Consider the following 14,334-nt stretch of genomic DNA (forward strand, 5'->3'; position numbering starts at 1 on the left):
CATCTTGATGGCTATTTGCTGTTGATAAAAAAATCAATTTTAATATAGAGAGATTGACGGTTGTAATTTGTTGTAATTCTCAATCCTCTGTACTCACTGAAGAATTTGTGCAAAACATTTTTTTGAGGCGGGGGCTGTCGGGGTGGCTTCTTCTTTCGTGTGGCGTGCACAGCCTAAAGTTGTAGGACAACTTGTTCTATTTGATCTTCTGTTTGTGCACGTCGAGTTGATTGCATTAGACAAAACAGGGCGGACCACGTGAAGGTTGCAATCTTCCGCCCTGGGGGTGGCAAACGTCCTGCAGCCGAGGGAGGGGGACGGCTTCAGGCGGGTCTCTCGTGGGCTGATGAGGGAGGGGGTGTCCTGCAGGGGATGGGGGCGGCTTCAGGAGGGGGAGCATCCTATAGCCAGGCGGAGGGTATCGTCTTGAGGTGGGGATACCGGGGCGGCAGTGAATGACCCACTCATGGCCTCTGGACTCACTGCCTTGGGACTAACTCATGGTCTCTGGACTGACTGACTAACTCATGGCCACTGGACTGACAGACTGAATCACGGCTTGTGGACTGACTGACTTATGCCCGACTTCTGGAGTCACGTCCGACTTTTGTAAACTGAAAACTGTAACATCCACATTGAGGAACAGCTTCTACCTGACAGCCATCAGGCTATTAAACATAACGAATAAGCTCTGAACTATGAAATACTATATTATTTGTACTATTTGTTATTTGTTGATCACACACACACATAGACTCTCAGACACACACAGACAGACTCACAACCAATACTAAATTGCCAAGTAACTTCAGAACGTGGTGAACATACAGTGTGTAAACCGAATGATTCAAACGTTTAAAGCCTCCTGTAGAGGCGGATGCTGGTGAAGCAAAATCGTGCTTTAAATAACGTCCAACAAACACACTCACCATAGACAGAGCAGTAAGCTCTCTTGAATTATTCAACGACATCTTCACTCTGTGCCTTCTGCAGTCAGCGCCATCTTGCCACGAACCGGAAATGACGCAGTCAGTGCCATCTTGACGCTAACAGGAAATGACGTCATCGGCGCCATCTTGCCACTAAGCGGAAGTCACGGAATGAGCGCCAATTTTGCAAAAAAACAGTCCTGATCTAATAAAATGTTTACTCACGCTTTATCCATCCGATTTTAAAAACCAAGGCGAGGCAAACAATTTGGCAGCAGCCACTTTGCAACCAAAATTCATTTTGTGAACACAAACTTTTTAAAAGGCGAGGCAAACAATTTGGCAGCAGCCACTTGACAACCACATCGAGGAGACTTACCGTGGAGTAGACGTGCGTTCAGTGTTATTCGCAGCTCAGAGCCGTGACCCTCTCGCTTCCTGGGTCTGGCAGAGACTGAGTGAGGCACGACACTTCCGGTTTTTATAGTCCCTGCCGACAGTGGGGGCAGCAGAGAGAATGGGGAATTTAAAAAAAACATTAATATCTCTGATTTTTCATAAATGGGAAAAATCCTCTGGATCCTCTGGTCCAGGAAGGCGGAGGGGGGCTCTGAGCGAGGTGGCCAAAAATGTCGGCCGTAGGTGGCGGCGTTCTCTCGGAAATCACAGCACAGTGGGCCAAAAGCTGTCAAGATCAGACTTTTAGTAATATAGATATACAGTAGCAGTAGTGCAATTTCCGGGGAGGGAGAACAGTCACTGGGGGAAGGAGTGATCGAGGGGGGGGGGGGGGGGGGGGGGGGGGGAGGATGCCTGGCAATCACCAAGGCGTAGAGTAACAACCGCAGGGAATTCCTGAACCTGCTGGTCCGGGAACGGAGAAACCTGTAGCGCCTCCCAGATGGAAGGAGGGTAAACAATTTGTGGTTGGGGAGAGAGCAGTCTTTGACGATGCTGTGCTCCCTTCGTAGACATCGCCTGCTCTGGACAGACTCACTGGAGGGGAGTGAGGAACCGGTAATGCGTTGGGCAGTTTTCACCACCCTCTGCAGTGTTTTCCGGTCGGAGACAGAGCAGTTGCCATACCATACTGTGATAGTTAGTAAGTAACAATGAGTACGGGAGCACCTCAAGGCTGTGTGCTCAGCCCCCTGCTCTACTCACTCTATACTCACCAGTGTAGCCACACACAAAGCAAACTCCATCTTCAAGTTCACCGACGACACCCCCATTGTTGGACGAATTACAGATGGTGATGAGTCAGAATTATAGAAGTGAGATCGATCGATCGGCTGATCAAATGGTGCCAACACAACGACCAGGCACTCAATGTCAGTTAGACCAAGGAACTGATTGTGAACTTTGGAAAGGGATGAGGATCCACAAACCTATCAATATCGACAGGAGTCAGACGATGGTGGAGAAAGTCAAAAGCTTCAAATTCCTGGGTGTATATATTTCTGAAGATCTTTCCTGGACCCAGCACACTGATGCAATTATAAAGAAAGCCCATCAACACCTCTACTTCCTGAGAAGATAACAGAGATTCTGAATGTCAGAGAGGATTCTCTTGAACTTCTACAGTTGTACAGTAGAGAGCATATTGACTGGTTGCATCACAGCCTGGTTTAGCAGCTTGAATGCCCAGGAGCAAAGACTGCAACAAGTTGTGAACACTGCCTAGTCCATGACAGGTTCTGACCTCCCCCACATCAAAGGGATTTACCAGTCACTGCCTCAAAAAGGCAGCCATCATCATCAGAGACCTACACCACCCTGGCCCCACACTCATTTCACCCCTGCCATCGGGAAGAAGGTACAGGAGCCTGAAAACACTAACTTCCAGGTACAGGAACAGCTTCTTCCATACAGCCATTGGGCTATTAAACACTAAAACCGCCAAATAAGCTCTGAACTACATCGACTAATATTGATATTATTGCACTTTTGTTTTTATGTGTGCATGTGTATACATACACACATGTGTATATATAACATATATGTATGTATATGTGAGTATGTGAACCTTTCTCATTAATTATATTGTTTACAGTGTACTATGTTTACATATTCTGTTGTGCTGCTGCAAGTAAGAATTTTATTGTTCTATCTGCGACAAGACAATAAAACACTCTTGACTCGACTCTTGACATAGGAAAAACAAGCTTCTGATCGAGCAAAGTCTCGTGATAGAAGTGATGGAGTTAACTGCTTGATTTGGTTTACATGTTAGCATTTTTTCCATTATTTTGCAGAATAACATTTTGCAGTGCTATTTAAAAGTTTTTGTTTCTTTTGCAGAGCAATTTGCAAAGTTAACAGTAATATAAATGTTTGTTATGTAATCTGAGTCATGAATAAAACTCTAAATTTGAAAAGAATAAAGCTTTTATTTTCAACACTTCCTCCTGAAAGACAAACACTAGGTTTTAATTTTGGAGAAAGGATGAATTAACAAGTTTTATTTCAGTTTCCACGAACTCACTTCCACATAACAGGTTTCATAGTCAGATCAGTCTCAATGTGCCCTCGTTAAAACTTGCGTCTGATTTCTTTGCATACTTTCAAGATTTCCGATAGTTTAGGTAAAAAAAATAGACTATTAAATTGGCAGAGGATCTTTCCGTGGTCTGCAGCTTTAGTCGTCCTTTCAAATATTGGGTTTACGTCTCTTCCAGTGAAAGATGCAACTCATTCAATTTGATCGGTTTTGTATAATCGATTTTACAGATTAAGCAGCAAGTTAGAGAAGAACTGCAGCTGCTCCTCCACGACCAGTGTCAAAATGTATGCCGAGCAGTATTTACATGGTATCAATTAGATCATCATCACTCCATTCCTCCTACAAATAAGGTAGAAAAGTTTTAGAATGCCTATTAGGATATCAGACAAATAACAAAATGAGATGCTAAAACTAAATAAATGTTCAAAGAAAGGAATGGAGGTTTAGAAAAAGAATTGCAGAAACAGGACAGAAAAGGGCAGAGTTCAAAAGGCTGAAGTTATAAAACTGGAGATACCAAAAATATTCGGCTGATCAAGCAGCAAATGTGGAACGAGAAACAAAGTTCACATTTCAGGATGATGATCAAAAGTGATAAACTATCAGAAACCCAAAACATTAACACTCTCTCTCCCCCCCACCCCAGTTTATGCCTGGGACTTCTAACACTTCATTTTATTCCATTGTCAATACAATGTGACTACATAATACCATCCATTTAGTTAATCTCTCCTTCAATCTTTGGTTGAAAAGTCATATTAATGTAAAATGCCACACACAGAATTGTTACAAAGAAAATAATACTAACTTCTTCCACTTTTGCTTTTTTAGCGATTACATCATCTTCCTTATATCCTTTCCTCTTCCTTCTGTTTCCAACACAGACAAGAAGTAGATTCACATTCAGTGGTGCAGAATATATATAGAATCAGAAATTCATAACACAGAAAAGCCACCGTATCTTCAACCAAAAAAAAGATGGTATTTGTTGATCCGTATTCACAACCTTGGTGATAAGATAAATTTAAATGATAAAAAAATACTTACAAATTTGTACCGACACCAAGATCTAAGCTATGAAAGTGTTCAAGTTTCTGTTTCATAACGTTAACCTCTTCAAGTTTTGGAGGATCATACTTCTTCACCAGGACTTTTACGCCTGCACAGGGTTAATTGTGATAGTGTTAATATCTCAAGATTCAAAGACAAAACGACAAAGTAAATCTGGAAATAACAACATTAAACACAAAGCAAATAAACTATTATAATAGACAAAGAAAAAGTAGCAGATAAAGTTTTTTGAAATTATTTCCTTAGTAATTATTTTAAAATAGATCTGTGACAAAAATAATTAAGTACACAGAACAGCATAGGAACAGGCCCTTCGACTAGGGCTGTGAGCATTATGAAATGTGCATTGAGGTAAATAGTAATGTTGCTTATGCAACCAATAATGAACCCCAAAGAACATTTCAAGAAGAAATGAGTTCAAATGGATGTTGGCAAAAAAAGAGAAAACCTCTGCCACAAACTCTTGTCAAAGCATTGACCAGAAATTTGTTATATAATGGAATTAGAAATTTATCCCCAAAAAATATGAATGTGATGATTGGTATAAGACAAGTTGGAGCTGAGAATTAAAGAGCTGTGCAGCATGGTCTTGTGCAGTAAAATTCCAAACTGGAAAGACTGCATTATACAAATCTGAACCCGTCATAATTTTGTCTGAAGTTTGAGAAATAGATATATTTGGATCAGATATATCCGTGGATATTGTGGGAAACTAGAGAGGAAATTGCGGGAGCCCTGGTTGAAATTTACGAGTCGTCCTTAAATACAGTAGAGTTGCTGGAAGACTGGACGGTGGCAAATGTTATGCCTCTTTTCAAGAAGGGCTGCATGGAAAATGCTGGGAACTATAGGCCGGTGAGCTTAACATCTGCAGTTGGAAAGTTAAATTATATTAAAAAATTTAAATAGTGTACAAAATCATGAGAAGAATAAATCGGGTAGATCTACTGAGTCTCTTTCCCAGAGTAGGGGAATTGAGGACCAGGAGACATAGGTTCAAGGTGAAGGGGAAAATAATTAATAGGAATCCAAAGGGTAACTTTTTCACACAAAGGTGGTGGGTTTACGGAACAAGTTGCCAGAGGAGGTAGTTGAGGCTGGGACTATCCCTTCGTTTAAGAAACAGACAGGGACCTGGATAGGACAGGTTGAAGGATATGGACCAAACACAGGCAAGTGGGAGTAGTTTAGCTGGGACATTGTTGGCCAGTGTGGGCAAGTTGGGCAGAAGGGCCTGATCCACATTGTATCACTCTACGACTATATCGCAATACCTCAGTTAATGTACAGTTAATATAACTGCAACCATTACAGAAAAATTACTTACTTCTGAGTGCTTCAATCAATTTTGACAAACATTCTTTGTTATCTTTTAACATGAGGCATTCCATCAAGTAACTGTAGCACCAAATACAAAAATCAAAACAAGCAATTAAATTATCCTGAACGCTTAAAATACGGAATTTAATTGTTGTATACCAGCACAATAGCAACAACAGTAAACAACATTGTTGACAGATCACAAAAAGAAATCCAAAATAATTTAAGCAGCTTTAATCAGGCATAGCTTAGTTCTTTAAAAAATAGTAACATGGACCATATCTTGATTGGACACTGTTAGACGTTCTTGCAAGTTAGAATTTTGAATATTTCCTTATAAAATGTACAAACAAATTTAACTATATCCGTCAGACTAGAGCCCCTTAAACTCTGTTCAAACTGTACCCTGCTCTATCCAAAAGAACTATGAACTATGAACAATTTAAGTACACAATATCCTATATTGACAATTCCTAAAAATGCTACTTAGAAATGAACTATGATATCAAGTAATAAAAAAGGGACTGCAGATGCTGCTTTATACCAAAGATAGACACAACATGCCTGAGTAACTCAGTGGGTCTGGCTGCATCCTGACCCGCTGAGTTAATGCAGCATTGTGTGTCTATATTTGGAATATCAAGTACACCTTTTATCCAATCTACACACAGCTCACAGAAACTTTCCAATGGCAGGATTATAAATTCTCAAATCATGTTGCGAAACTAGATTTCTCATTTCTTCAGCACAAACAGAATTTCACTTTAGTCCTCGTTCAATTTAGTTTTGCGCTAAACAAAACAAATATAGCAAAACTATTACAAAGAATGACAAATATTCAAAAAGATGTCTTAGCACGAAGTAGTGAAAAAAATGTAAAAGCAGTGAAACACTTGAAAATTAAAGGGTGGAAGTACCTATCCATATTAATACCAACTCTGGAAGCACTGAAATGGATGGCTGCTAAGGCTATTTGTGATGGCGTAAAAAGGAGACCAGCATCAGTCATAGTTTCTCTGCTAAGAAATTCATCTGCTGTTTTTCGCAAAACTTCTGGATTTTCAAATGCTGTGTCTCGGGCCTATAGAAAATGTGGAAAAGGATTATTGTCTAAAGAAATACACATCCATAATTATGATTTTTAGTAGTAGTTTTGAATAAGAAATCTATTTTTGATCTGAAAACAAACCATCCTTTTGAGAATATTACAGTCCACCCCCCCCCCCCCCCCCCCCCCAAATCATGTTACAGACTTCCGATCAGAAATGCACCCTTCCTGAATTCACAAATCACTACTCAAATTTGAATAATGAATAACATTTACAATCATGGAATACAAAGGGCTTTTGCCATTTACCCAGATGACATGGCTTTGCTATACGGACAATTGAGATTCCGACCGTTTTCCTTGAATGCAACCCTTTTCCCCACCTGCAAATTGGAGGTTGCCTGTATTCCTTTATTTATTAGAAAGTTTTCAATATGCACCTTAATAACTAGCTGCATTATAAAATGTAGATAGAACTTAAACTTGTGGATAGATTAACAGTGTCCAATTAAGTAGTTATGTTATAATTGTTATCAGAGAATTTTAAATTAGTAAATAGAGGAAGTGTGTCTTATATAACCAACATTTTGAAAAGCTGTACTCCTGTTTGCATTTAAATTAAGTTGAACTGTGGCCGTTTTACAGGGTTTTGGGGGGGCCTATTCACATCAATAGCATAAAATTGCTTAATTCAGACACTTTTTCATATGAAATTGACTAGTAATGAAATAATCTTGGGAATTAACTTTTTTTTTCTGTAGAGTAGTGACCCATCTCGGAATCCCAAATTAAGTTGAAAGGATATTTTGGAATTATCTGAAATATGAACCTTTAAAAATAGATTTTTATAGTTTAATTCTGAAATAGGATTGAATGAGGAATATTAATCAAGAAAACAAACTGAACCAGAAAGACTCAACTCAAGGCTAAAGAGTGCAGATTTAAATTAAATTATTTTGTTGTTGTGCCAGAAAAAACATGTTTCACAACAATTCTGCTTCTTGCAAGACCTCCAGTGTGAAATATTTGTGCAAAGGTAACAGTGTCCACCAGGTGGCAACACTGCAGCTAATCATCAGCGGGTGCAGCAGCATCTATGGAGCGAAGGAAATAGGTGACGTTTCAGGCCGAAACCCTTCTTCAAAGGAGGTCGTGTTGGCTAAAAGCAGCTGACTTTGGATATTTTATATTTGTTTGTACATATGACCAAGTTATAAGAAAGCATGAAAAAAACAGCTCCAGAAAAGGATACACATTTAAAGGCAAATGCAAAATATTACTTGTCAGGAAACTAGACAAAGTTTTGATGGTGCAAAAAATAAATAAATAAAGCAACTTGTAGTGTAGCTGGTTCCATCCTCAAAAATCCCAACATTTAAGAAATCAGAGTTCCAGATGAATTTGACAGATATCTCAAAATAATCATATTTCTCTTTTACTTGGGAGTTCTCAAATTGAAAACATTTAAATATAAAGTGTGAACAATCTTTCTAACATTACATAATATGTAAATCCAAATATATTTTCCCTTTCCTGCCAGCATATACACTAATGTATTTGGTAAGGAGGGCAAGCATTAAAATAAAAACAATCTATGGCCATTTTATTACAATATTTTATCTATTCAGTCAGATTACAGGGTCAGCAATATAAACATCGTGAATGCATTGCTGGCAAGCCACAGTAAAAATAATTTGCTTCACACCTAGAGGAAGATTTAGCCGGCCTTGGAAAGTCCTTTTGCCACCTTGACATATAATGTGTAAGCAGGTCTGGCAATCGCAGACTGATTCTACTTTACATTAGACACAAGGGACTGCAGATGATGGAATCTGAAGCACGAAAAAACAAACTGCTGAAGAGCCTCAGAGTCAAGCAGCAGTGGAGGCAACGGGATGGTTGACATTTCAGTTCAAGACTCTGCATCAGTCCAGGATGCTGCTTGACCCATTGAGTTCTTCCAGCAGTTTTTCTTAAATCACACTTCACATTCTGCCTTCAGTGAATATCAGAAAAACTCATGACAGGAAGAATATCCCAAAACATGATTCCTAAGGGAGTTCCAGTTCCTCAAAATTCCTTTGTCCCACATAACTTTTATTCAATTTAATGCAATGCAGAATTCCCAATGGTTTCTAGAAAAATTACTTCCAAATTTGGCATGGCAGAGAATTTAACTAAAACTAACAGCTCCTCAAAGGTGTTACTCCATGTTGCTCACTGTTCATCCACACACTATCACAGAAAAATGTTGTCTATTTCTCACCTTACATCTATCTACAGATTGAAATGATAAAGAATGAACAGATTTCATTTCTCAAATGCAGGAAATTATAGTCTTGTACAAGTCCTACTGGTTTAGTTTGCAATCACAGTATACCAGTTGTATCTTCATGGATGCATAAATGTATCACAAAATTGAAAATCCTTAAGCAATTAAGCATACATGTTCACTTAGAATGCTTTGGCTTCCAGCATTTAACAACTTTTTGATCATTACGGATTTTTTCAACTACGAGTGTGGTAAATCTAATGACATTAGTTGAATCTTGTATGTAAAGATAATCTGGAGTTTTAGAATGCAGATGCAATAACTGATTGCAGAATGTAAATATAGAATATAAAGATTGGTTTGGGTGTACAACGAAAAAAGATTGTTCAAACTTCTAACTGGGTGAAAAGTATTCTGAATTACCAAAAATCCAGTCAATGATGGCATGGTACCTTTAGATCAATAAGAAATCCCTCAAAAGGTCGGAAGGGGTTGTGGATAATAAGATGAAAGTTCAGCTGCTGAATTAGCAACAGTTCATACTCGAGGATTTGTTCCAGAGCCTTCTCTTGGGCCGCAGGACTTTCCCACAGATTAGCAACAAACTGGGAACTGGAGACGTTAAATTCATCCACTTTACATGCTAAATATACACTTGTTAACCTATATAAAACACAAGAAAAAGACCAATAAAAGAAGAGTTCAAAATACCAATTGGATTCCAATGCATATCTAATTGACCCATTAGATCTTGATGATTCTGAATTTGAGCTACTTCATCCAATCACACTTCCTGCAAATCCCTTATCTATGTACATATTCAATATTTTGCATTCAATTATCTGATTTTTTACTTTTCACAGATTTGTTAAGGCAAAGAATGTATTACAGTTCAAGTCCTTCAGAGCAATGTATTAATTCCCATAGCCCTACAAATTACTTTCCCTTATTATTTCAGGACTTTATCTCATGATCTAGAAGCAATGTTCAAGAAGGAACGGCAGATGCTGGAAAATCGAAGGTAGACAAAAATGCTGAAGAAACTCAGCGGGTGCGACAGCATCGATGGAGCGAAGGAAATTTCCTTCGCTCCATAGATGCTGCCGCACCCGCTGAGTTTCTCCAGCATTTTTGTCTACCTATGATCTTGAAGCAAGGCAAGTAATGTTCTCTTCCTGCAGGCGAGGCAATAATACTACAACATATTTAATACTACAGTAGAGGTTGTGCAGAATATTGTCTGGATTAGGGAGTATTAGCGACAAGGAGAGGTTGTTTTTTTTAAATGCCAGAGGTTCAGGAGAGACCTTACAGAAGTATAGAAATTCTGAGGCATAGATCGGGTAGCCAGTCAGAACCTTTTTCCCCCACTGTGAAATTATCAAAGACTAGAGGGCATGGCTTTAAGGAAAGAAGGACAAAGTTTAAATAAGCGTGGAGCAAGTTTAAAAAAAATACAGAGAGAGGGTGGCAGGCGCCTGGAATATGCTGCCAGGTGTCGTGGTAGAGGCAGGTAGGATAATGCAATTTAAAAGCCTTTTAAATAGGTACATGGATATGCAGGGAACAGAGAGACATGGATTGTGTACAGGCAGATTAGATTAGTTTATCTTGGGATCATGTTTGGCACAGACATTGTGGGCCAAAGGGCCTGCTCCTATGCTGTACTTTTCTATGTTCTAAATAATTAATAATCTTAATCCAACTGCAAATATTTTACAGTTTCTGCTATTACATCATGGTTTTGAAATTGTTAAGCAGCCATGTTCTGATGGAGGCTACTGGAGCAGCATAGTTCATTCCTACCCAGAATTTGCCCAAGTGCTCAAGGATTTCAAGAGTGTTGCCTCTTACTCCACGGTTTTGAGTATTTACACTTGTGACCTGGCAAATGATATTGGTACATTTGAGCTTTTAATGCTCAATCCATCTCAATTCATCACTTAGTACATATCAAGATTTAACCCCCTATCCGTTTGCAAAACCACTGACTCCACTCATTTTTCATGACATCGGGGTCTGGATAGCCTAGGTCTTTCTTTCCTGGAGAATATGATGCTGATTGGTAACTTTGTAAAGGTGCATGAAGTCATGAGGGGCATAGATAATGTGAACAGCCAATCTGTTCCCCGGGGTAGAGCATCTAAAACGCTCTACCCCGGGGAACAGTTTTAAGGCAAGAGGAAAAATATTTAAAAGATTCCCGAGGGCATCCGCTAGCTTGACATGCTGATAATCCAAATTGAGATTTTGCAATTTATTAATGTTACATTTTTATACTATTAGAATATCTTTTAAAGGATAATCCAGGAAGAAAATCTGGTTGCAATAATAACACAAACAATTAAGCACAAGAACAGAAGTTGGTACATACGCAACAGCAACCTAATCAGTCATCATGTATAGTAACTCACATAATTGTCCTGGGATGATATTCCATTAAGGAGTTATTTAAATAAAATCTCTTGAAATACATACTTGCTGTTCCCTAGACAAAAATACAAAGAATGTTCTTAATATCGATCAGCCTTGGAGTTGTGACAATGCCAGAATTAGTATTTTTAACAATGTATACTTAATGTTTTGGAAAATTAAAAACCTAGGCAAATTTAAATACCCTAAATAAAATTATAGTAACTAATAAATTACTTCGATTGAAACTTAAAAGTAATACAAAATAAAGCTGTGCAAACAAAGATCACATTTTATTAGAACAATGTACAGCAGGGGGCCATATACCACATGGTTTGTAAACTGATCACTGTGTCTATACACAATCATTGGCTCTGGAATCATGTACACATATACAGATATAGCTGTTTTTAAAAAAAAATCAAAGGGGCCAATCTCCTGAGTCTGAATATATGCAGACAACAAATCAGTGGATAATGAAGACTGTGTATATTAAGTGTAGATATGTAAATGAAAATATAGCAGAGTTAAAAATGTAGAATCGATTAGCAGCTCATATAATCATTCTCAATTCCTGTGCAAATGTAACATCTATATTCTTACCATCACAGATTTGGGCATGGAAGGTTTAAATGCAGAGCAGAAATCCAATAATCGTTTTTCATAGTATTTACGTAACAATTTTTCTTCATGAGGTTCCAACAATGGTAGAGAATCATTTGGAGAAATCTGTACAGCAAAACCAAAGTAGTTATTACTGTCAGGTACAACAGCCATGTCCAATACAAATAAATTATCCTTGCAGCAATAGTTATTGGCCAAATTATTCATTTTCCAAGGTAACATAACCACCACTCTAGCGTGCTTCTATAGCCCCTTAAAGCCAAACATCCCAGGATGCTTCTTAGAAGCCTAGCCCTGAATCAAAAATAAGACACCATGTCACAAGCAAATGGAAGAACTAAAGTTTGGTCATCGTTCTAAGGAAAATGGAAGTGATTTAAGAAACATATTCCCAGGCTCAGAGGTCTTTGTAGCGAAAAACATCCATGGAGTGATTAAATTCAGCAATAAACACAAAGGCTAAATTAGAAGGATGCACGTATTTTGCATGGGTACGGGACAGAAAAAGATTACAGAGATTAGGGGAGGTAGGGACACAGATAATATTCTAAAATGAATTGGAATATTTGAGAGAAATGTTAGTTATTTGAGAAGCAAGGTTAACCAACATGATATAAATTAGAACATAGAATGTAGTTATAGAGATGAAAACAAAAAAGGTCAACCATCATGGATTTGAAATTGTCAAATCTAGAATTAGCCACGGCATAGGTGAGACTTCAGCAGCAAGGAAGCTAAGGAAGGTACAGTCAATATCATAGGTACACAAAAATGCTGGAGAAACTCAGCGGGTGCAGCAGCATCTATGGAGCGAAGGAAATAGGTGACGTTTCGGGCCGAAACCCTTCTTCAGACTGATCTGTAACCTTCGATCTTCCAGCATCTGCAGTTCCTTCTTGAACACAGTCAATATCATATTGGGTTCAAGTAGCTGAAAATTCAATTCCATATTGCTGTTGCTGGTTCTGATAGAAAACTAAAACTCATAAATATTTGATTTCACACATTCCAAACAGTGTGCAATGAGTACTCATGTCTCAATTTAAATCACGCTGGAAAAAGGAGGGAAGAGGAGAATACGTCATTGTCTTCCATCACAGTGTGCTGTAGTGGATGTTTATGTTAATTTTATGTAGTTGTGTGTCTTGTTGCTTTTTTGGTATCATTGTATGGCAAATCAAATTCCTTGTATGTTTTTACATACTTGGCTAATAAATTAATTACAATTACAATTTATTTTCATTCACTCATGGAATGCAGATATCACTGGGAATCCCAGTATTCTGTGAATTTCATTGTTTCCATTCTTGAGTCTAGTTTTAATTTCATGTTTATTTATTATAACTTTGAGGAATTAGTGTCTTTCCAATCGAAATCCATACATCTGGATGATAGTAACGCAAGCACAAATTTGTCATTACAAGTACAGTATAGCTCCATCACAAGTAGCACCATCAATAAAATATAGCTTACTATACTTAAAATCAGCCACAATATTTAAAAAGATGCTCAATGCCCCCAGGGCAACCCGAGACTCAAAATTGAAAAAAAAGGAATCATTCCTTAAAAATATTGCATATCAAGTATCACATCTGATTATTTCAAAGAATAGATTGAATGCATTTACCGTTACACTTGCCAGAAGTTTGGACTGAAAAGAATGATTGGCTTCGTTTCTCATATTTTCTAATATTTCTTCATTGTGAAAAATCCAACATTTTTTCTGGGTACTGTTATTAAACATTTTGTAAACATCACTCAATATTCACTCCTGTAACCAAATGAGCAACAGATGAAAAGGTTAACATTCCCAGTATGAAATACATTATATGCATATATTGGAGACAACCTGTACATCAGCACCTTCTTCTACAAGAGTCCAAGAGTCATACAGAAGGGAAACAGGCCCTTCGGTCCAACTCCTCCTGCTGACCAAATGCCGCATCTAAGCTAGTCCCATTTACCCATGTTGGTCCATATCCATCTAAATCCTTCCTATCCATATTCCTGTCCCAAGTGCCTTTTAAATGTTTTTATATTACCTGCCTCGCCTATCTCATCTGGCAGCTCGTTCCACATAGTTACCACCCTCTGTGTGGAAAAGTTGCCCCTCAGGTTCCCGGTAAACATTTCCCCTCTCACCTTCGACCTATGT

General features: G+C 38.3%; 1 protein-coding gene across 3 annotated transcripts; it reads right to left on the minus strand.

Annotated features, from left to right (window-relative positions):
* Nucleotides 1-3,299: 3,299 nt before the first annotated feature.
* Nucleotides 3,300-13,970, minus strand: LOC116969686 (cyclin-H-like). Of its 3 annotated transcripts, XM_033016477.1 has the most exons (9): nt 13,807-13,969; nt 12,159-12,284; nt 11,558-11,631; nt 9,596-9,806; nt 6,741-6,904; nt 5,831-5,901; nt 4,480-4,591; nt 4,241-4,301; nt 3,300-3,771 (listed from the first exon to the last, which is right to left on the minus strand). In XM_033016477.1, exons 1-9 carry the CDS (start codon nt 13,921-13,923, stop codon nt 3,733-3,735), a joined length of 975 nt encoding a protein of 324 aa, XP_032872368.1. In that variant the 5' UTR covers nt 13,924-13,969; the 3' UTR covers nt 3,300-3,732. The 3 variants fall into 3 exon arrangements, with proteins under 3 accessions (XP_032872368.1, XP_032872370.1, XP_032872369.1); XM_033016479.1 differs by lacking the exon at nt 4,480-4,591 and having other exon boundaries at nt 13,807-13,970; XM_033016478.1 differs by lacking the exon at nt 3,300-3,771 and having other exon boundaries at nt 4,290-4,393; nt 13,807-13,970.
* Between the last annotated feature and the right edge of the window lie 364 nt (nt 13,971-14,334).

Source organism: Amblyraja radiata, unplaced genomic scaffold (genome assembly GCF_010909765.2).
Source record: "Amblyraja radiata isolate CabotCenter1 unplaced genomic scaffold, sAmbRad1.1.pri scaffold_1022_ctg1, whole genome shotgun sequence".
Classification (NCBI taxonomy): Eukaryota; Metazoa; Chordata; class Chondrichthyes; order Rajiformes; family Rajidae; genus Amblyraja; species Amblyraja radiata.

What these genes read in the sequence shown, in the direction of transcription:
- LOC116969686 (XM_033016477.1), bottom strand. Translation starts at nt 13,923, where the DNA reads ATGTTTAATAACAGTACCCAGAAAAAATGTTGGATTTTTCACAATGAA. An exon ending in GATTTCTTATTGATCTAAAG is followed by an intron (nt 6,905 to 9,595) that starts GTACCATGCCAT and finishes CATTTTCTATAG; the next exon opens with GCCCGAGACACAGCATTTGA. An exon ending in AAAAAGCAAAAGTGGAAGAA is followed by an intron (nt 3,772 to 4,240) that starts GTTAGTATTATT and finishes CCTTATTTGTAG; the next exon opens with GAGGAATGGAGTGATGATGA.